This window comes from Tetranychus urticae, chromosome 3 (assembly GCF_039701765.1).
Source record: "Tetranychus urticae isolate SD_2017Ah chromosome 3, NJAU_TeUrti_SD_1.0, whole genome shotgun sequence".
NCBI lineage: Eukaryota > Metazoa > Arthropoda > Arachnida > Trombidiformes > Tetranychidae > Tetranychus > Tetranychus urticae.
The window spans coordinates 9,545,333-9,567,989 of record NC_142960.1 but is presented as its reverse complement, the minus strand read 5'-3'; the positions used below and the strand labels follow the sequence as shown (position 1 = coordinate 9,567,989).

At 32.9% G+C, this 22,657-nt stretch overlaps 4 protein-coding genes across 6 annotated transcripts in view; 1 reads left to right on the top strand and 3 right to left on the bottom strand.

Moving 5' to 3' along the window:
- Positions 1 to 6,588, bottom strand: part of LOC107369275 (SCY1-like protein 2) — a 32,714-nt gene extending 26,126 nt beyond the window's left edge. The window contains exons 1-2 of one of the 2 annotated variants that reach the window (XM_015937231.3): positions 6,252 to 6,588; positions 5,545 to 5,853 (exon numbers count right to left, since the gene is read on the bottom strand). In XM_015937231.3, coding sequence (XP_015792717.1) covers positions 5,545 to 5,853; positions 6,252 to 6,461 — 519 coding nt within the window. In that variant the 5' untranslated portion in view covers positions 6,462 to 6,588. The remainder of the gene's footprint in view (positions 1 to 5,544; positions 5,854 to 6,251) is intronic. The other variant, XM_015937232.3, reaches the window with a different exon arrangement.
- A 341-nt stretch (positions 6,589 to 6,929) lies between these two features.
- Positions 6,930 to 11,018, top strand: LOC107369277 (uncharacterized). Its single transcript, XM_015937234.3, has 2 exons — positions 6,930 to 7,097; positions 7,189 to 11,018. The coding sequence occupies exon 2, from the start codon at positions 7,335 to 7,337 to the stop codon at positions 9,729 to 9,731; it is 2,397 nt and encodes a 798-aa protein (XP_015792720.2). The 5' UTR covers positions 6,930 to 7,097; positions 7,189 to 7,334; the 3' UTR covers positions 9,732 to 11,018.
- Dip-C (dipeptidase C) lies at positions 9,885 to 13,068 on the bottom strand. Its single transcript, XM_015937260.3, has 5 exons — positions 12,308 to 13,068; positions 12,047 to 12,207; positions 11,726 to 11,943; positions 10,321 to 11,274; positions 9,885 to 10,229 (listed from the first exon to the last, which is right to left on the bottom strand). Coding segments are annotated over exons 1-5 (1,491 nt in total). The 5' UTR covers positions 12,310 to 13,068; the 3' UTR covers positions 9,885 to 10,073.
- A 1,324-nt stretch (positions 13,069 to 14,392) lies between these two features.
- On the bottom strand, positions 14,393 to 22,608 carry scrib (scribble planar cell polarity protein). 2 transcript variants are annotated; one of them, XM_015937201.3, is made up of 5 exons: positions 20,181 to 22,608; positions 17,402 to 19,570; positions 16,867 to 17,282; positions 15,420 to 16,150; positions 14,393 to 15,159 (listed from the first exon to the last, which is right to left on the bottom strand). In XM_015937201.3, exons 1-3 carry the CDS (start codon positions 21,472 to 21,474, stop codon positions 17,005 to 17,007), a joined length of 3,741 nt encoding a protein of 1,246 aa, XP_015792687.1. In that variant the 5' UTR covers positions 21,475 to 22,608; the 3' UTR covers positions 14,393 to 15,159; positions 15,420 to 16,150; positions 16,867 to 17,004. The 2 variants fall into 2 exon arrangements, with proteins under 2 accessions (XP_015792687.1, XP_089125842.1); XM_089269716.1 differs by having other exon boundaries at positions 17,389 to 19,570; positions 20,181 to 22,141.
- Between the last annotated feature and the right edge of the window lie 49 nt (positions 22,609 to 22,657).

Sequence of the window (22,657 nt, the reverse complement as noted above, 5' to 3'; positions counted from 1 at the left end):
GACCAAAAGTAATGAGAAAAAGTATTGTTAGTCACTTGTTAATTAGATGATTTAACCAATGAATATAGATAAGACTAGAGTATTAGACTTTGAAATCAAAACACTTGTCAAAATTTTGGAATTGTTCAGACAAAATGATCTGGAGAAAACTGAGTTTCATAAAGAAAAAAATTCATGGATACACATTGAATCGATGCTCTTATCTTGACTTTTGCTCTACTTTGATGAGCTAGCTTTAGCTAATTTCGTGAAAACTAGTCCCCATATTAAAAGTAGCGGGCGTTTTTTCATTTTATGCCTTTTTGCAGGCATAACTCACGTACGGTTGATACTACAGACCTCAGACTTGGACCATGAGCTTCAAAGGTTTTAAGAACCAAAAGTTCGAACGCAAGTCATTTGTTCCGTTATTGGACTTATAATTGACATTTAAAGGTCATTTTCTTAGAGTTCAAAATTTTTCGGATCGATTAATCACAAGAGGAAGAAAGGTCAATCAAGGTTTAGTGAAAAAAGTTATAAGGCTATGCGATAGGAAGGGAAAACGTAATTATTGACCATCACCCTACGAGGACTCTTTGTTTTACCAATAAGAACAATGAGTTCTCGGATTTGTTTCCATTTCGTATTAAACTTTGAACTTGACCATGTCCTCTTTAGAAAACTTGGTTATTACTTATGGTAATTGTGTGAATATTGGAAGTGAGCTGTTCAGTTTCTGGAAACCTGAAGTTAGCAATTTTTCTTTGCTATATCACAAGTAACACGGATAGATTGCCTCATGCGCGTTTTGAAACATCTTGTTATTCAAATGTTCATAACTCTTACCATTGGAAAGATGACCGAATTTTTCTCAAAGCTTTCTACTTCTCAAGCAAAATTGAAAGAGTTTTGCCGCAAATGAAGGTTCGAAATGTTAAACAATCTCAATCTACTGGATAACTTAAATAGCCTGTTTACCTTCAATCTGGTAATTCTTCGCTGAAATTTTATTTTTTTGAGCGTATGATGTATGGACATTACGACGTTACATATACTTATTACATACTTATTACATTTTATTATGTTACGACTAGTTTAAATATGACTAGTTTTAACTTGTTGTTCTCTTGCACAGACAGTTTCTTACATCTTCTCACTCCTTCTCCAAATATCGATTGTGACCTTAATTTGGCCCCTAAAGGGAAAACAGGATAACAACGAATTTTCTGACAGTCTAAGAGTCCAAAAGCATTCTCTTTATCCACTCATCATTGTGTGTAAAAATAGAAGCATTGTAAACAAACTTCACTTAGTTCTTCAACTTTGTACTTCTCAGTTCACTAAGTCCCTGATATCAGTCACAATTGAATAAAAATATATGCGATGGCGATTAACCATTTGACATTTTATTCCAAAACATATTCAGGTGTCGGCCAGATTAATGTTGACGATAAACACTAACTTGTCAAATTTCTTCGTAGTTTACCATTTCAACTATTTGATAGAGAAATCATTTTTCTTAAAAACTTTTCTTTCAGACCTTTCATTTAGTTGGAAGTAAAAATGCATCAAATTATCTTGAGACATGAATTTAGAAGTCTCTGTCCAAGTTTCAGTTCCAGCATCAGTGGATCTCGAACAGGTAGAAAAATGCAAAAGATTCTTTATTTTTCCAGACTTTCCAAAATGTGTACTTCTACTAACATCGATAAATGTAAAAAATGTATTAAAAAGTCTGACAAATCCAGAAAGAGAATCCATTTTATGCTGAAATTGGATAGAAACATGAAATTGTGCTGAAAAAGTTAGGATTTAGTAAAAGTTGATGTTATTGAAAAGATGAAAAGTTTAACCTGAATGAATGAGCACAAACTATTCATTTTGGAAAGAAAGTTTCATCTGTGAACATTGAATTTGAAAAGCCCACACTAAATACCATTCATTGTATCCTTAAATATTATAGTTATGTATTAATACAATAACAGTTATGGATTTACCAGTATCTTTCAATACAAAGATATCAAAGTTACTGATTTTGCTTTTCTTCATCTTCTCATGTATTTTTGCCCGTCTAAAAGTTGCCTTTTCCCTCATTTATCAGGGATTCATCTCTACCAACTAGGGAATCAAATGTTGTATATTTATTCAAGAGTGAAAAGGTTTGCAACATGATTATATTTACCATTGTTTGCCTCTTCAATTTGATTAATTTCATGACTATTTACATGAACATGAATAAAGAAAACACGAAATGGTGAAATCAAAATGAAATAATTTACTATCTGTTAACCAAAGCAAAAGATGAAATTATTGAACACAACAATAAACCCTGAATATTGAAAAATTGCAAATGTCATTTGATGAAAATTTAATCACAAAATTATCACCAATTTCTTTCAATAATTGATAAGTTCACATCCAACATCCAAAAGTGTTATTGATTGATAATGTGAAACAAATAATACTTTGAGCTTGAAAATGTTACAAAAATTGAAACTTTGTTTAAGGCTATTAACAAGCTTAAAATTAAATCTTCATTAAATCATCATTATCATGAAACGAGTTTACGATTACAATGTTTACAATGAGCTTGAGTTTGAAAATAATTGAATCAAGTTTAGACTCGATTTAGCTTTAACTTTTTTCGTTGAACTGAACTTTGAATCAACTAAGAATGGATTTTGTGCTTCAGATTATCCGAGTTTGGATCAACAAGTTATTTACAATTTTTGATGATGATTTTGTTGAGAAATGAGTTGATCCAGATCTTGATCTTGAATTTTGTTTTCGTGACATTTTCATCCAATTTAGTCGATTGAAAATTTGATGAAACAAGAACATTTTTGAAACCATTCAATACAAGCCTAACATGATTGATAATGGATCTGATTTTGATGTGAGTTTTACGGTTGTTGTAAAATTGACTCACAGTAAGGTGTCTTCATCAGTTTCAAAGTTATTTATATTTTATATTGAAAGTGTGCTAAAAGATACTAACTAAGCCAATAAAGGTTTTTTGTAGTAGCATATAAAGGTAAGAAGACAGAATGACAAAGACTTAAAGGTGATAAGTCTCAATGGAACTGGAATATCTGAAACTTTTCTTCTTCTTCTACTTTTTTTTCATCTCATTTTTGGTTCTTTGTTTCAATGGTAAGAGATAAGTAAAAATGTTGCGATAGATTCTTAAGAAGATTGGTGCTTCAAATGGGTAATGGTTAAGTTGATAGACAGAGGAAGAAAGAAGGCGAAAATGGTGTCGACCAGGAATGACACAAAGAATAATTGGAAACAAGGTAACTTTTGGTAAATAAAGAATAAAGAATGTTGGATAAAATAAACAAATAACATGAATTCCCAAGTAACTTATTGTAAAACTCAAGTAGATTTTGATGTTTTTTCCAGTCTTTTTTTACTGCTCTTATTATATTAGCCGTTGCTGTTGTATTAAAATAAAAGATGAGATAAAAATACAGATAAATTTTCATTTCACCTTTTCATCAACTCTAAATGTTCAATTCAAATGATCATCTATTGGATCAAAGACAGGGCTTGGATAAGATGAAAATATCAAGAAAGATCAAAGAATCCAATGTTGTTTGAAATTGAACTTTACTTGAAGGGAAAAATCAATTAACATTGGAATTAAAAAGTAAAATGAAATGTTTCAATTGGTTTCTGTTGAAACACTTGAAGCTTGAATTGAAATTAGTTTAAAGTCAATACTTGATTCTTGATTGATTAATTGATTTGATTGGAGAAAATGTTGATTGAGAAATTTGGTTTTTGAGGATAAAATCGGTTAATTGTTTGCTTTACCATCTAAATGTATTATTAACATTGGATATTGTTTGTTAAGGTAAACTGTCCAATGTCAACAATTTATTTAAAGCTGTGTAAATGAGAGGTGAAAGTGATTGGGTCCAAAATTGGTTGATTATTTAATCAACTTGGATTGTAATGATAAAATGGTTGAGTCGAGGAAACAAAAAACAATATTATGGACATTTCTAGCTCTTCTTCTTTATCAACAAGTGAATCGTATCAATTGTATTGTTGATTTCACTTAAAAAAAAGACAATCAACTGGCCTAAATAATCAATAGAGGAATCAGTTTTCAATTGTCAGGGTAAATAGAAGAGGTTAATAGACAAGAAATATAAAAAAAAGAGACTTTTTCTCTTCATCTTGATCTTTCATTATTACCAGTGAATAGTGTTAAGACAACCTGATGAACCCAATTTTGTCATTAATGGTCACTCCAAAGGGTAAAACACTGGAAATGTAAAGGTTTTGTTACCAGGTTAATGTACATGTTTAAGGGAACAACAATTTCAGGATTAATTGTTTGAATGAGATTAACCCAAAACTGTGACTGTATTCAATATTACATTGATAATGGATTGATAGCGGTTTAACGTCAAGGTAACCCAAAGTAAAAGGTTGAAAAACATGGATATTAATGTTTGGATATTAATATTATCGAGTAAACATATCAACAGGTTAAATGATGTATTAGATTGTGAACAATCAACAAGAGGTAGACAGATAAAGGTGAAAGAAAGACTTTAGCCATTGATATTCACAGTTTTCACTTTCCATGCTCAGAATTGGGTGAAAAAAGAGAAAATTGTATTAATAAGATTTTCCTGGATAACAAAAGACTTTTTTTTCGCCTTCTTCTTTTTCCTACAAACTCAATATATTTGGACGGTTTTATGTTTACACTGAAACGCTTGTAAGAATCATGATGTTTATCATCAACAGTTTACTTTACTACAAAATGAGGCCAAATTGAAAATATCGTTATTGATAAAAGTCTTATGTCTAGTACAATAGTCTTGAGTATCGTCATTTTTTCCTTGCAATGAATCTTCTTTTATCATCATCTGTTATCATCATATCCTTTCTTATTATATTTAGTTCATGTGAACCTCTTTCCTTCTCACTCTCTGTGTATATTTAATATTAAACTTTTGGTAGCCTTAAGAATGGATGGATGAATGAGCTTTTCATGAGAGATGAAAATGAAATACAAAAGGTTGAGCAAAAGAGAGAGAGAAAAAAAAGGAAAAACTTTAAGCCAAGGATTATTTGATTTTCATGTAAAAATAAGTGAAAACGGCTGAAATAGGCTTCCTGAGAGTTTACCTTTACAGTAACTATTCATTTTGGGAACAGCAAAGTCAAAATAATAGCAAAAACAAACGAGTGAAGAGACAAATCGACCTTTAAAATTAATATCCACAGGTTTAGTACAGAATCGGTTTAAATCGAGTGGTGAGTGGGTTTGGGCAAAAAAGGCTGTTTATTTGACAAATTGAGGAATTTTATGATCGATAATTTTCGGTGAAATTACGTTCAAAGTTGGTGATTTTTTGCAGGTTTGGGTAAATCGGAAAAAGGATCTCATTATCGGTTTAGAGTGCATTTTCAACATAATGGATACACATGAGATTCATGTTTGGTCAACTTTATTTTGGTTTTGTTTGTTTGCTTGTTGTTTTTGGGTAATTAGATTGATGAGAAAATTTAAGGTTAAGATTGTTAAGTGTTGTTTACCTGTAAAAGTCCGTATTTAACCTCAAACTCAAGAAATGAATATTGCTTGATTGGTGAGTTTATGTTTTGTGGTAATCTATCCTCAAGGTATCCAAGTACATTGGCAAGGCTTCCTAATACTGGTTCAGTGGCAAAGGCTAAAGTCTCTGGTGACTCTTCAACTGGATGGTAAAGAGTCAAAATTTTGGGATGACGATAACGATCCAATTGTTTTGCACTAAATTTAAGTATTTCAGAAATGGCCTCTTTACGTTTGGGTTTGTGAAGTTTGTCCACTGACTTTTTGTTGAAGAAAAATACAGAAGCTTCCTAAATAAATCCATGGTTGTTTGATTGACCAGAAAACAAAATAGAGAATGGTATTAATGATGGATTGTAAGGGCACAAATAAAAAGTGCGTGATTGAAAAGGTTGACTGGATAAAGTGTTTCAAGCAAATATACATTAGCAAGATTATGGCAAGACTATCGAAATTTTTGCTTGGTTAGTAACTTTGAAGGAATTTGTTATTGTGTTTTTGGTAAATTGATATTGATAGCTAAGTAAGCATTCTGACTTTGAGTTGGGAATAAAAATGATTGAATGTTCAAGGAATTAAAAGTTATCTATAACAGTTATCCATAACTTAGGCAAGGGTTTGGAATGGAAAATGGTAAAAGGTTGAAATTTTTTACCAATTAATGTTTCTAAATGTAAAATTATCTTACCTTTTTGTCCAATTTTCGAGTTGCATCGTAAATTTTCCAAGCTAATTCGGGTCCTGCACTTCCAGTTTGATTGCCAATCTCGAAATATTGTGAGATTGGATTGGTTTCAAATGGATTGTATGTTGTTGGACCTCTAGCATAATTGGACTCGAAAAGATTGGAGTTAACTGTTGAACCTTTAAATTTTGAAAACATTTTGGTTGCTGCCATTTATCCATAACACTTTACCAAGAGGATAGCCATTGACAGAATGAAAAAGTTCAACAGGAGGCATCAACAGCTATGAAGAGTTGAAATTACTACAAGAAATATTACATCCAACAGTCTAACGGTAACTAAATCCGAAAGATGTCTCTACAAAATTCCTTTCTTTTCATTCTTTCGCAAGCTTTCTTTCTCTGTCTTTTTAAGTTACAAAGGTTCAACAATTGAGTAAACTTTCGACTCTTTCCTCTCTAAACTCAAACAGTTCTACTCGAACTTCAACCTCGAACAATACACATTTTGCTTCCATCTATTGACATGTCATTAAATTGGATAAGCTCACAAATTTGTAAGTGGCCATCAAAGATGGCGCTCATTTTCACTCATATCGAGTACTTTTGATAGGTAAGGTATCGATACTTTTGCAAAATAAAAGTAAACAAAACAAACAAAACATTCGTTTTGATACGCACTTTTTTTTTGACCATTTGACTTGCTTATTGTCCTTTTTTGTCGATTTTTAGTATCTTCAGCCTTTTTCATTACTAGTCTACTTTCCTTGTGATATCTTTTCATCAATTGTGACTGGTATTCAACAATTTGAAAAGAGATTTTTAAATTTATCATTAACCTTCTTAACAAGTAAGTTGCGTTTTGCCAGATTGTTTACTTTCATGTGTATTTCCATTTCGTTTTAATTAGAATTGTGGTTATATACTTTCTTTTTTTCTAGGTTCCATTGTACTTCAACATTTAAATTTTATTGCCATCTAAAGCACTATCCAACCATTTTCTGTGCCTATCTTTGCTCTTAATTGGTTATAATTCCGTTTATTCCACTTTTTCCACTATTGTGATTTTAATTCTTTATCTACCATAATGAGTAAAGTTGATGAAGTAGATTACTACACCTTTCACAATCATCCCCAACAAGGATCTTCTGGTTATTTATTGGACTCAGATGAATCCAGTTCCAATCCGGCCTGGGTAGAAAAGCGGCAAAAATTAATTAATCACCTATCAAACGACCTTGCAATTGCTCCTGAAGATGCTGATGATTTTGATGCTCTTAACGATGAAACTTTCGGAGCTGCAACCTTCGACGAAGATTGGGAACATCAACATGAAAAAATGGCCTCATTGATTTCTGGGCCTTCTCAATACCAATCGCCTGCTGGCTTATCAGGCATGCATAATCAACCACACACGACGACATCACCTTCCCCTCATCAACCATCTTCATCTCAATTTTTAAATCAAAACAATTTTCCCTGTTTCGACTCGAGTAAAGTTCTGGACTGTCAAACCATTGAACAGGGAATGCACAATTTGTCTACATCATCCAGAGCAATTCCTCCAGAAGCAAATAGTAGACAAAAAACGAGCCCAAACAGCAATTTTTTCGGCAAAACTTCATTGGAAAACCCTTTCAATAATGCACCAATTAGATCAACAGAATCAATTTGGAATACTGATCTTGCATCTACAAAACTTAATCATAACGATAACACTAATATTCAAATGACGTCACCTATTTTGATGGCCAATGTTGTAAGTTCATCTATGTGTGCACCTGCTGAATCATCTTCAGTAAATCAACCGCGACAAATAATTGAAAATGATGAGAATTCCTCTTCCAGGCCTGTTATAAAAAGACCAGTTAGAGCAGAAGATTTAGAAGCTATGCTGTTGAACTCCGACGTCAATCGTAAAAATTCTACTTCGACAGAAAAATCTACACCAAAAGCTTCAGAAAGTAATTTGAAAAATGAAAAAAATGATAGTGGTTGGAGCCCCTTCAGTATGGGCGGTTTCATACCTAATATTCAGCCTTCTACAAATGTAAATACGAATGACCAAAACAGTCAGCCTCAAGCTCCAATCGGTTATGGAAAACCAAGCTCGGTAAATTCCCGCCCATCAGCTGATGTTGACCCAAAAAATTCAGTTTCTATTGGAAAGCCATTCAAACCAATGACCTTAGATGAATTAGAAAGACATCTGTTGAATGATAATCCTAATAATACCCCAATTGAAACAAAACCTGTTCAAAATGAAGGCAATAATTTGAATAAATTTTTTCCTGGTGTAGATCTAACAAATAATAACCAAGAAAGGAGAGTTTTACCCGAACCAGTCCAGCCACTTGTTAGTTCAACTATAGTACCTCCATCAAATGAAACGATCAACCCTAAACCATTGTTCAGCAGTCTATTTATGCCTGCAAATAGACCTCTTATTCAACAATTTGTACCTACGGTCATACCTCGTCCCCCATTTGTGCCATTCTTACCTGGACCTATTCCCAATCCATCGTTCATTCAACATCATCAAATGCAACACTTACAGCAGCTTCATCAACGATTCGCTCATCAACGCCGACAGTTTTATCCTCGACCAGGTACACCTTACCAGCATCACGACGTTAGAAGTTCCAACGACGATGAGTACGCTGGCTTAATGACTCAAAGCAATAAAGAATGGCTGATAAAAATTCAAAATAGTGCATTAAATTTCACAAACCCTTATAAAGAAGATTTTTATTTCGTATCTTTTAAAACAAAACAATTGGCAACTGCTGCTAAAGCTAAAAAAGGAGACAACGGATCAAAAATTCCTGCTTTAATTATTCCGGAAAGAAAAATTGACGATAGTACAAAAGTCGAATATGTGCTGGTACAATTTGAAGGATGTCTGGGAAAAATTCGAGTCATTGATGTAAAATGTCCTCGAAAGTTGTTAGATGTTGATCCAAAGCACCCAACCGAAATTATTGATCCAAGCCAAGACAGACCAATGACACCAATCGGACGAGCAGAATTGAATGCGTTCCGTCGCCTATTATTGGATATTGAACAGCTCTATGCACTTATGCTGGAAATAGATGAAGAGGATAAAAAGATGGGCGCCCTTCCAGAATTTCAACGAGTGCCTCATGCTAACAGGCGATCCGATCTTTGCAATCAACTTTTCAGGGGCGTTTATGATGAACAAAGTGAAAACATTAATCAGAAGATAGCCAGTGTAAGGAAAGGCATCGCTTTAATTGTAAGATCACTTCAAGTTCTTTCCGATCCAAAACAAAAAGCTGCTATCGTTAAAAGCCTTTTAGATAGCAATAACAGTCACTATGTGACTAATTATCGAGATAAAGGCCTCCATCATCTAGATTTCAAAGAAATTCTTACAGATGTCATTGCCTCACTGAAACAGTCTCAACTTCCGGAGATAGACTTACTTTCTCGCAAACTGAACAGTACATCGTTTTTAAATTAATTGATTTCATAGCTTTCAATCAACCTGTTGCGCGAAAGTTATCTTTACCGGCCATTTTTTTGACAATGTTCTTGTTAACATTTTGCGATGTTACAACTAAAGACCAAGCAGAACATTGATTTGATTTTCTTTTTCGTCAATTTGTAAACAACATTTCACATTAATTTCAATTTACTTTATTAACATCAGATGAGTAAATTGAAAATGAAATAGATTAAGTATAAAACATCGCTATCAAGTCAAATTAAAACATCTTCTGCTAAAAACTATAAAAGGATTGAGTTCTTCATTGGAAACTTAAAAACAACTTTTATAATTAGAATTGATCATAAGACTTCAGCCTTAATTACTGTTAACAGATATCTTTTGTTGAGGAAATTTGATATCTAAATTTTTTCCTTCTGCCATTAAAGCTTCAATATCTTCAATTGTTCTGGGAACATTTGTTAACAGCTCCATTCCAGTTTCAGTGACAACTATATTATCCTCTATTCGAACCTAAACCAAAAATAAATCAATTAAATTAATGCATTGGTTTAACAATATCATAACAAATGGAATTAGATTTTTCTCCAAAAGAGCAACTTACTCCACCAAAATTTCTGAATTGATCAATCTTATCAGCATTTAAAAATTTGGATTTAATCGGATCAGACAAAGCCTTGTCAAGTAGAACACCAATAAAATAGATTCCAGGTTCAATTGTGAGAACCATTCCAGCCTCTAATTTGCGAGCAGTCCGTAAGGATTTCAACCCTTCTTCTGATCTTCTTTCTGGTGTATGTTCCAGGTAACCACCAACATCGTGGGTATCGATTCCCAAGAAATGACCCAATCCATGAGGCATGAAAACAGCTCCTAACCGTTGCTCCATCATTTCATCGATATTTCCCTTGACCAACCCAGCTTTAAGTAAATGTTCAAGATGCACACGATCAGCCAACAAATGCATATCAACCCAACTAACACCGGGCTTAACATTATCCATCACAGATCGACTTGATGCTAGAACAGCATTGTAAATGATTTTTTGGTTCTCCGTAAAAACACCAGAAATGGGAAAAGTACATGTTATATCGGCTCCATAGCAATAATATTCACAGCCCATGTCATTGAGACACAATTCGCCATTTTTTAAGGTTCTATCGTTTGGAGCTCCAGCATGACCATAATGAAGAACCGAACTGTTTATTCCAGATCCACAGATACAGGTATATGAAAGGAGTCGAGCTCCACCATTGTAATGACAATAATGTCGAAATAAACTTTCAAGTTGATATTCTTTCATTCCTGAGCGAACTTTTTTCATCACATCTTTATGAGCTTCGGAGCTTATTTTATTAGCATATCGCATTACTTCTAGTTCCAAAGGTGTTTTAAAAACTCTACATTCTGATATAATTGGATGAAGAATCTTATCATTTATATTGAACTCATTAAGACCATCAAATGATGTTTTTGTGCATGTTTTTCCTGAATCACTGTTGGTTCCATGTAATATTAACAAACAATCAGGTTTCAAATTGGCCAAAACTTGTTTAATCTGTTCAATAAATCAGAAAAGAGAAATGATCATTAATTATTATGTTGGTTCATATCTTTGAATTCATCTTGAAGCATCTTGATAAAATGTCGTTCAATTATATTTTGATAATAATTAAATTATGAAGAATTTGCTCAAGCTCTAGTTAACTTTGAAGCATACAATTTACAGTTTGTTTATTTTTCATCTTATGCTTTCTTCACCCTTTTATCACATGTCAATTCATACATGAAATAATCTTGAATCATTTCTTCAATAAAAGAGTAAAGTTATGTTTACCATCTTGAGTTGTATTAAAGCAATTAGGTGCATCTCAGTGACATTGGTATAAGGATTTTTTCCTGTCTACAAGAGCTAGACAAATATTTAGGTTTTGTAATCGATGTCAACATAACAGTATTCAAATCTATATGAGGACCGCCAATTGATGTGAATCTAATTAAATACTTACTGTATCAGCATAATGAACCTGATCAACACCATATCTAGCTTTTAGGTCTTCAGGTGTTTTCAATTTACCCATCCACACAGCATAACTTTCCGGTAATCTTGGTGCAAATAAATGACTTTTCCCTGAATCAACCTCTATTGCTCCATAATAATCAGGTTCTTCAACGCCAAAAGTCCAGTGGAAATAAGATTCTTGTCGAAAAATGGGTTCATGATCAGCTACAAATAGGTAACAATCAAAGAAAATAAAATGTCAATAAAATGTCAATAAAATCTTCATAACCTCTTCAATGATATCAGATATCTTCATAGATTTACTTACTACAATGACGAGTTTCGTATTTTCCGCCTTGAAGGATAACAACTGACTTTTCTTTCGATGAGGTTACCTGTCTTAGTTTTTCGACAAGCCGAGATCGGTTTAATTGGTGAAGCTTGTTACTCACTGCTAAGGTGTGGATGCCACGAGTGAAAATACCTTCCCTGAAAATACAAGACGCACAAAATTAGAGGTATTTTCAGTATAAAATGGCAAAATGGTTACCAAAAAAGCAATAACAAAAAGCAAACTATGAGTACTCACATTTAATTGAATGACTAGTGGACTGTGACTGTTTAGTAAAAATTGTAGAGATAAATTGAGAAATCAGTTGTTAATTAACCAAATGACACTTGACTAATCAACAATCAATAGTTAGCAGGTTAGCCAAAGGGCAAGAAACGGATTGAATGTGATCAGCTGGACTATCCGTATTGTTGGATTTTGAGAAACCTTTGGATGAGCACAAATGTACAATTAACAACAAATGACTGATAAAATTAAATATACCAAACTAGATGATGATTTGATTAATAATGATGTCAATTTGTATAGTTTTGCCAATAGAAGACAAATTCAAATAATCACAAGTTCATAACAAATTGGGTCTCATGGAAAACAGAAGCATCGTTGTAGCTACCTATGATGGTGTTGAGTATTTATCTGGGTGAAAAGCACAGTTGTAATAAATTAAAGATAACAATGTTTTACTAAGTAATTACTAATTAGTAATGATTATTTAATAAGAATAAAAAAGGCAAATTTGTATTAACTGGTTGTAAAATGGCTTTAAGCTGTCACATATGATTCAAGAGAAATGCGTAAACAATCCATCAATACCGGTTCAAACAAAGAGTATAACTCTTTGGGTTCAAAAGTGTTTGAGTAATTCTTGAAAACAGGTTTGCATGTTAATGTCACTAACAATGACAATGAATTGTTTATTTCGCTAATTTTTTCACTGATCTCGATATTTTAAGGTAATTTCTGTTAGATAAAATAATAACCCTTCTTTAATGATAATCCAGCATCATGTAAACAACTTATAAATCAGTAGGCAATTGAAACAAAAAGCTCAAAGCATCCGCGATAAACTGAATTGGTTAACCACATAACATACTTCAACAAGATAATTGGAATTAATTTATTATATTTCTCTATCAACATATTTCCATCAAGATTACAGAGATAACATCTTTTGTCTACCAATTCATCTCTCAGTAAATTGATCTGCCAGTGATAAATGAACACAGGATTTGTGCTGACTGTTTCATTGTCTTTGCCTGCTTATTAGTCAGAAACCATTGAACAATATCCTTTTTCATTGTGTATCAATAAGTATCTCGTTGATGAATATTTTTTGCCAATCTTCGAACAACTGACTTTATTTGAGCCGCTCAGCGCGACGAAGCAGATAAATGGTTTATTTAAATACTGTCATGATACATGACACAATTATTTAAGCTCATTGGCTATTGGTTCAAACACCAAAGCAACTTCTGATTCCAAAACTCAAGGATTTGTTTTACATTCTCCTGATATGGAAACAACTCCTGGTGCGATATTGATCAGCTTTTTATTCCCGAGGATACATTTCGTGGTCTTCATTCTTACGTTAGTTTTAGTTTCTGTTCGTGTTCCTGCGACTTCTTTCCCTTGCAATAGTTAAACTATCAGAGACATGGGACCACAAGTAGGACTCCATAATATGAACCATGGATTTGGGAAATTTTACAGCTGTATTGTTAGACATGCTTAAGGAAACTTAACACTGATATGACACCCAATGTTGATAAGCAAGTTAGTGACAATTTTGATTCCATCATTAGGAAAATTTGCCATTTTTCTTCAGCTATTCTCCAACCTACAAATAGCAATTGGTATATTATTCGTTTCTCATTTGGACTCTCATCTGTAATACAATTTCCATCCCGTCTTTCTTAAAGAATCTGTACAGTTTTCCAATTACAATTGCCAGATCCTGAACTGATTTTAAGCTGAATCCGTCATTCCGCAACCTGTCACCTGAATAATTGGGGTAAATAAGAATAATTAAATTGGGTCAATAATAGAGCTGATGTTTGCTAAACGATTTGTTATGTTCAAAGGATGAATTTAACATCAAATTTTGTGTTTGTATTGATTTAATTTTGTCAAATGACGATAGCGTGACATGTCTTTTTTTTGTTGTAAAAAGGCAAAAATATTATTGATGAAATGGAGCAAAATTTAATTTGATTGACAATCAATTCAGATTAGTCATCAATTTTCAACAATAAATTTTAACGCCTGAACAAAAGGTTTTAACATATTGACGACAATTGTTGTGATAAATAAACACAAAATAGATGGTTGTTCAAATTGATTTTTTATTTGGTGCTTACAAAATCAATGATTTTCATTTAGCTTGAGCTTCTCAATATTTACAGATAAAAAATACGCCAAGTCGTAAAATTTCAATTGATTTTGCTTTAGTATGCTCTTCTTTAGCAGCTTACAATAAAATTTTGCGTCATTCTCAAAATTCAACTTAACACAGAGATTTGTTTAGTTTTTTAGGGATCCTTATTGCTGTAACGTTTACTTTTTGATTTGATTTCATCTTGATTCACTTGTTAAATTTTGATAGCTACTGATTCACTATCATCTTGTGTTAGCCTCAGTGAGATTTGGATTTTTACCACTGAGATAGAAAGCGATAAAGAAGGGAAAAGGAACAGTTAAAAGAAGTGCTTTGAGGTGAAAGGACAACAATATTTGGGTGGGTATCAAGTTTCCAGATCGATAAAGTTCGATAAAATAAATAACAAGAAAAAGGAGATGAACATAAATAAGGAAATAAAAGAGAGGAAAAAGGAGAAGGTGAGAAATACATTAAAATACAGAAGATGGAACCATTATCATTTCAGATCTTGATAATCGAAATGTTGGTTGATTTGTAGCTCGGATACTTCATCAATTGGTTATGAATTGTAATGCATTTGAATGATGTTCATCACCAGCTCAAAAAGTTTGCTTTAACTGCCATCGAAGTGAGATCGTGTGCTTCGTATAATAATCTGATTGATTGGTTTGCTGAATAACAGCTTTTGGGTTGAGCAAAAATTTGAAAGATACTGTAAAGGGAGAAAAAATAAATTAATTCAAGTTGACAATATGACAAAACATTGAACTAATAACATATAATAAACATTTAATGATTTTTGTGGAATGAGTCATTGGATGAATAATTTCTTTTTTCAATGTTAGTAAAAGAAACATAAAGTGAGAGAACCAATTCAAAATAAAATAAGAGCCTCGCCTCAAATAAAACATCGATTTACAATTAGTTTATGACTAATATAAATGAAAAATTTAACAGAGTAAAAAATCTTACTTTTTTGATTTTCGCTTTTTGACATTAAAATGCATTGGGACAAAGAGAGAAGAAGATTGGATATCTTTTTTTTATAACTCCACACAAATCTTCAAGGTGTTGATCAGTAAGGATAATTCGGGTAAACTTGTCTTTCATATGGCATTGAAGAAGATATGGAGTTTAATCATATTTACGATGAACCATCCATAAATTTACAGCTCGTCAAACTTTCGAATTCGGTAAAGATGGTAAAAGTTGCTTTAAAGTAAACCTCCACCTCGAAAATATGGCATTAAACGTAAATATTCTCATGAAGTACAATATTGGAGTGTGAATCTGTAGATGGCTTTACTTTCTGGCAAATTCAGGCATATCTCGGTTATTTTATTTAGTAGATATAATTTTAAGTTTTCAACTCAATTAAAGATATTCAAAGTTGAACGTTCTCATCTATCATCCGAGATATTAAACTTTTGCAGCTTAAGAAGCCGGAATAAGGAGTCATGTAATTCTTTAATATAATTTGAATCCAACAGTAAAATCTTCCATGGATAAAACATATCGAGCAATAATATAATCAAGCATCTGTGGACAGGCTACTGTATCTTCAATGTAGTTAATCTGTTGTTAACAATCAAATCCTCAGCGTTCGTGAAGACTTTAAAGATCCCCAAATAAAGGTGGTGTATAGTTGAGTAATGGAAATGGTAAAATATTTATTTGTAATATGTATTTGATTGCAAATCAGCCTGTAAAGAGAAAGAAGAGAAAACATTGGTCAATGGACGATTTTGTGTAGTGACTAGGAATGTAATGATTGCTATCTGATGTAAAGATGCCAAACAAGAAAATATCTTATGATAGAAACAGAATACATTAATGAAAAGTATGAATTTTTCATTAAATAAGTGATTTAAAATTTAAAATTTTAAAGCAAAATTTACTGTTCGATTTCAATACAACCTTCGAAAATTAATCACAATATAGAGATGTAAATTATTGGTTACCAGCGCCTTAAGTTTGCTGAAATAATGAAAGCTAATTATAATGAAATTTTTGTTTGTTAATCGATCTCAATCAAAATCTTGCCAGATTTTTTATCTTAAAGTTTACAAAAATTTAACAATTTAACTCTTTAAGGTCACAACATGAAAATTTCATGGATATAACAAGAGTTATGAAGCATGCCTCAGCGTGCGTTAATAAAAGTTATCACGATGTTTGAAATTAATGATTGGTTAATATTAATATTCAAAATATGTTAGTTAACATTTTTTCTGAAACTGATAAACAGGCAATCGTTTATTATAATCCCTAAAAAATTGCGATTAAATCTGAATGACACTTTAACAAGCAATCAATTAGGTCATCTTAATAAGTCTGATGACAAGAGTATTAAATTTCAACGAAATAACTTAAAATGTTTAATGGATGAATGAAAGGATAGAAAAGCAAATCGTCTTACCCTTCTTTTTAATGCGAATCATTTTGTTTTGATTTTAAATTAGTATAACTCTTAATTAACTTGATTTTTATGAGAAAATGAAATGATACCAATAGCTAAGTTGATAGAGATGAGATGAAGAAACATTAGGTCTGTGCATTATCCTGATCTAGTTTCCGTTGCTACAGTTGATTCTGTTACAATAGATCCCGTCGAATCTTTGAGGATATTATTTGTTACACGGGTGGTTGTCGTTTCAGTGAACGTTGTCTTTGTTAAAACTTCAGTAAATAATCCTGGTGTTGATGGCGGTGGAGGTAATTCAGCTTCCAAGGTTTCATGCGGTTTTAAAACAGAATGTTTTTCTATTCTCACAACTACAGGTGGTTTAGAGAAGCGGGTATGTGTCGTTGTTTCATTTTGTTGTAGATTGGCACCTAAACACGAAGAATCAAGAGAATGAGATTATTAAATAAATTTGTAGATCGTCAAAATCAATAAAAATATTTTCTTATCAGTGATTATTTTTACACATATACTGACATTTGTTAATTACCTGTTTGATTTAATGCACTAATAGAGGCACTTGACTTCAAGGTTTGTGAGGCACTGTTGTTAAATGGCGTAGATGAAGTGGTGAAAGTGGAATTGGATGGTAATGTTGAATAAGATGAGGATGTTGTTAATGTTGTTGTCGGTGGTGTCACTGTATTGGATGGATTGAAGACAGATAGGTCACCTTTAAGGCCGGTTAATCTAGTAAATACTGAATATGTTGGCTTTGATGAATTTGACCCGCTTGCTCCTCCGGAATCATGGCTTAAATTACTTAACGATCCTAGAGAAGGCCTTTTATAGCTGCCGGTGAAGGTCGGGCGATTGGCCATATAAGATGCGGAAGAAAGCCCAGTGTATGGTCTGGAGAAGGTTGAAAAAGGTGGTTTCGAGCTATCTTCATCATCTTCAATGATTTCTCTTTCAACACAAAGTCGAACAAATCTTTCTGGTTTTGTTAACATTTCTACAACTTGTTCTTTATTCATTCCAGAGATGTCTTGACCTTCAATTTTGATGATTTTATCTCCAACTCTAAGTTTACCAGCTTTATGAGCAGCTCCTCCCGGTGCAATTCTTGAAATTATAATAGACTTTCCATCTTTACCATAAGCAACACAGAAACCTAAGCCGGTTGGCTCACGAATAATTATGGTATAGTCGACAACTGTTTTAACCTTTGGTTGTGGTTTAGGTGATATTACTAGATCATCCTCAATCTTTTGAGATAAAGATGGTGATATTTGTTGATGAAGGGGTTGAGAGGACGTTGATGATGTAAAAGATTCATTTAATGGTTGAGAAGGTCTTCTATCTATTGGTGATATTTCATGTGAAGGTGATACTTTTGGACTTGAATCTCCATTAGAGAGATGAACGTGATTAATTTGATGATTTGAGGCACTCATGTCCATTGACCTGGACATATTTTGATCTTGAATGGGCACTTCTCTAGCAACTAGAACAGAAAATTCATAACCAGCCGTTTTAAGGGCATCAACAGCTTTATAATGATCAACATCTTCCATTGAGATATCGTTAACAGCTAATATTTTATCTCCAACTTTCAAACCGGACAACTCAGCTGGACCTCCAGGAGTAATTTTTGATACAAAAATACCTTCATCATTACCCTTGAAAGGTGTTGAACCTTTACCTCCCGCTATGCTAAGACCAAGTCCTGCAACAGCTCGTAGTACGTAAAACTTCATCTGCTTTATTTCAACGGGCCCTAATGATATAGAAGTCATAGCGGCATTTGAGAAGGACGAGTTGGTTCTCAATGATATATCATCGCCATTCATATTGTTCGTAGAATTTTCTTTTCTCAAGGCTTCTTTAATAATAGATGCAAACTTTTCTTGATCCTCTTTTGAATTAGGCATATTTATTCTCTTGTTCTTTAAATGATGGGGTGTGTCACGACGATGAAGTTTATGCTTTTCTGGTCTGTTTCCTTCTTCATCGACTCCATCTTCCTCACAGGCTCCACTATCATCCATAGTATCATCACCCTGGAAACTCTGATGAAGTCTTTCTGAGGCGTCTTCTTCATCTACAGGTTCGCTCATTTCATCACCATCTCTATCATCAATTCGTCTATGAAGTTTACCAAGTTGATCAGGAAAGAGAACATGCTTCTCAATATATCCTTGTGTCTCAGAATCACGAGAGTCTGTCACTTTTCTTTTTACTTCACCCAGACTGCTCATTTTGTTGCTTTCATTACTCTCGTTACCAATTATTGTATCTATTTCATTATGATCTACGTGAGTTTCTCTCATTTCCTGTCTTACTCCACGTTGATCTAAATCAGATTCTGTCATTCTAATTATAACTGAAGAGGCCTCGGAAGACTCAGAGTTAAATGGACTTTCTGATCTTTCTCTATTATGGACGGATTCAACTTTATGAGATTCTTCTTCCTTCTTTTCTTCACCGGGTTCATAATTTTTATCTTTTCCTTGAAATAATTTTGAATGTCTTGCTTTAAGTTCTTTTGGATGTGGTGTATCATGGCGCACAAAATTAACTTCATAAGAACTTTTTTGATCACCTGAATTCAGACCTTCATCGTCAAGGAAAACTGAATCGGGGAATCGTACAGCAGATTCTCTGGGACGACCAAAAGTTGGACTAGGTGATTCAACAAACTCTTTATTAGCCAGATCTGAGGTTCAGGAAAATAGTTAAAGAAAAATGAGAAAAAAAGAATCATTTGAGTAAGTAATTCCATCAAAAGTTACCACAAACATCATCATCATCATCATCATCATATTAAACATGTAAGGTTTCTGCTTTTTCTTCGTGAAACATGTATTTCCAGTGGAAAGAAAGGGAAAAGAAACAGAAAAGAAGTTAAATGAAGAGAAGAGAGGATAAAAGAAATATAGAGACAAGAGAAGGAGCAGAAAAAAAGGAGCCAAAGAGAGAAATGAGAGAGGCTGATTCAATAATAACTTACAAACAGAAAGTATGAGGGAAAAGAGAAAGAGAAAATGAGACATGAAATTCTGAGCGAGGTCTGTTCAGAAGAATTTTTCATCTTTGTTCAGCTTTCAATCATCAGAACACCTCTGCTTTTCCAATTGCTAATCGGAACAGCTAACATATTAAACATTTTGATGATGATGAGGAATTGATGATGTGGTAAATTTATTTTTCCTGTTGGTTAAGTTATGTTGAAATGTACAATGAATTAAACAATAGAATTATGACTGGAAAAAAACAAGCTAATTCATCTAATTGAATAATTGGCAAAAATAGGTTGATTGACTTACCAGAAAGCCCGCTAGAATAATAATCCGTTGTCTGAGCTTGAGGTAACAAGTAACATGTCAACACCTTCATTCCACTAAGTTCATCAAAATCACTCTGAAATTTGAGTAAAGGTTGTGATTGATTTTCAGCTAACCATAAAGCTTTCAGATTCAGAGCGGTGACAGAGTAAGGAAGGTATTGTAATCGATTACCAGAAACATCGAGGACTCTAAGTTCTCTAAGTTGACCGATTTCAACTGGAAGATGTGTTATACGATTGAGACGTAATGATAGTACGCTCAATCTTGTTAAATTTCCAATTTGTGATGGCAGATCTGTCAAATCGTTTCGATCCAAATTCAAGATTGATAGATGTATTAAATTACCAATTGTTGGGGGCAGTTCAGGTAGAGAATTTTCTGTTAAAACCAGTTCTTGTAAAGATGAACAACCACCAATAGTTGGATTCAAAGAATAAAGATTGTTATTGTTTACTTTGAGGATCACAAGTTTATTTAACTGACCAATCCCGTCGGGTAGCTGCTCAAGACGATTGTCGGAAAGATGTAAGTCAGTTAACATCCAAAGACCGGAAATTTCTTCAGGAAGGTAGCTCAAAGCGTTCTCACAGACATCAAGACAAGTCAATTTTTTTAAATTACCTATTTCTTTAGGTAAAGTTCTTAATCCATTCTCATCAAGCCATAGTTCTTGTAACATGATAAGGTCACCAATGATTTTGGGTAACTCTTCTAATTGATTGCTGCCCAAATCTAAGCGTTGAAGTTTTGTCAAATTGGAAAAACTTGGAGGCAAGGTTTTAAGCATATTTTCTCTAAGCTCGAGTGATTCGAGATTGATCAAAGAACCAATTTCAGACGGTAGTTGATGTAAGTTGACATCGTTGAGAGCTAAAATTTTTAGACTGGTCAACTGAGTAATGGCATTGGGAACTGTACGAAGAGGGTTGAAACTTAAATCAAGCTCCTTCAATCGGCGCAAGAATTTAATAACTTCAGGTACCTCCATAATTTCATTTTTGGACGCATCTAACTCGACTAAGTTAGACAATTTAGCTATATCAATCGGCAAACTTCCTATTTCATTGTCAGAGATACTAAGCTTTTGAAGCCTATGAAGCCGGAATAAGGATTCCGGTAAATCTTTAATATGATTTGAGTCCAACAGTAAATCTTCCAATGACGAGGCATATCGAGCGATATCATCAGGCACTCTGGACAGGCTACAATGCCTCTTGTCAATAGAGTCAATCTGACGGTTACAAGCTTTCAACAAGAATCCCCAGCGAAACATGGATACACTGTAAACACCATTTACATCAGAAACAATGAAACACAACTTTCACAGTGTTGATATTTTTTGAAGATAATAAACTCGAAGGAATCCCAGTTTAATAAACTTTTAAAGGGACAAAACCAGAGTAATGATTGGAATAAGAACAATTATATGCAAGAAAACAGTCAAGAAAAAAAAGATTTTACAATCAGATGTTGATGTAGAAATATTCACGAAAGCGCCATCTGTTGCAAGGAAATCAGGTAAATTCAGTGGTTAAATTAGGGTTTAACCAACAGTAAAACTTCACACGAAATCAAATTAAATTTCAATTTGCTCAGGTAAAACAAGGTTGGTTAATGATGCAATAATAATGAATAAGTAAAGGGAATCACGAAAACACGAAATTTATAAATCATTCCATAAACTCTTTGATAACAATCACAATCGTTGAATGAAGAGATAATTTGAATTTTTGGACCCAATCAAGTAAACAACAGTTTAAAAACTATTAGAAACAAAAATAGAAAAAGTTTTTTCTTGATAAATTGTTAACCATCAATAATGTAGTTACACAGCTAGAAGTAATTATCTCCACCAAATAGTAGGAATAACCTTAACTAAAGTGTTAAGGGAACCACGGAAAAGTAAAGATGTAACTACAGACACAGCAAGCACAACAGTAGCACATAGATTATATTAACATGAGCACAATTTTGTTATTTGATCGCGGAGATTTTTCTTTGAAATTCAGTATGATGTAACAAACAATCATGAATGAAATGAAATGAATGTAAAAGAAGATATGAAGAGATAGGTAGACAGAAAGGGAAAGAAAGGTGAGGCTGAACAATCCAAAAAATGAGAGGGAGAAATGTTGCTTTGGTTATTGTATGTAATATAAACAGAATAGGTATAGAGTTTAGAGTCTCACAAAAGTAAAAAGATGTTGAAGCCAGAAAAGTGATAATCAGTTAAATTCAATTCACAGTAATTAAAGGTAAACAAGTTTACATTAATAAACATAATATAATAACAAGTAATATTATTTAATTGATTGATTTAAGGGAATTATTTAATCAAAAGTTATTCTAAACATTGATTACAAAAATGTTAGAAAAAATGAGACCTTGAAAGAGTTTAGGTAAGATTCAGATCTCTATGAATAGCTATGGATCTATTCATCTAGCAATTTTCAAGT

Bases quoted from the DNA above. Each gene is read 5' to 3' on its own strand.
- LOC107369277 (XM_015937234.3), top strand. From the start codon at position 7,335: ATGAGTAAAGTTGATGAAGTAGATTACTACACCTTTCACAATCATCCC.
- Dip-C (XM_015937260.3), bottom strand. The intron at 11,944-12,046 runs GTAAGTAAATCT...ACCTATTTGTAG, and splicing joins ATACGAAACTCGTCATTGTA to CTGATCATGAACCCATTTTT. The intron at 11,275-11,725 runs GTAAGTATTTAA...TTTATTGAACAG, and splicing joins AGGTTCATTATGCTGATACA to ATTAAACAAGTTTTGGCCAA.
- scrib (XM_015937201.3), bottom strand. From the start codon at position 21,474: ATGTTTCGCTGGGGATTCTTGTTGAAAGCTTGTAACCGTCAGATTGAC. The intron at 19,571-20,180 runs GTAAGTCAATCA...CCTGAACCTCAG, and splicing joins TTATTCTAGCGGGCTTTCTG to ATCTGGCTAATAAAGAGTTT. The intron at 17,283-17,401 runs GTAATTAACAAA...CTTCGTGTTTAG, and splicing joins TAGTGCATTAAATCAAACAG to GTGCCAATCTACAACAAAAT.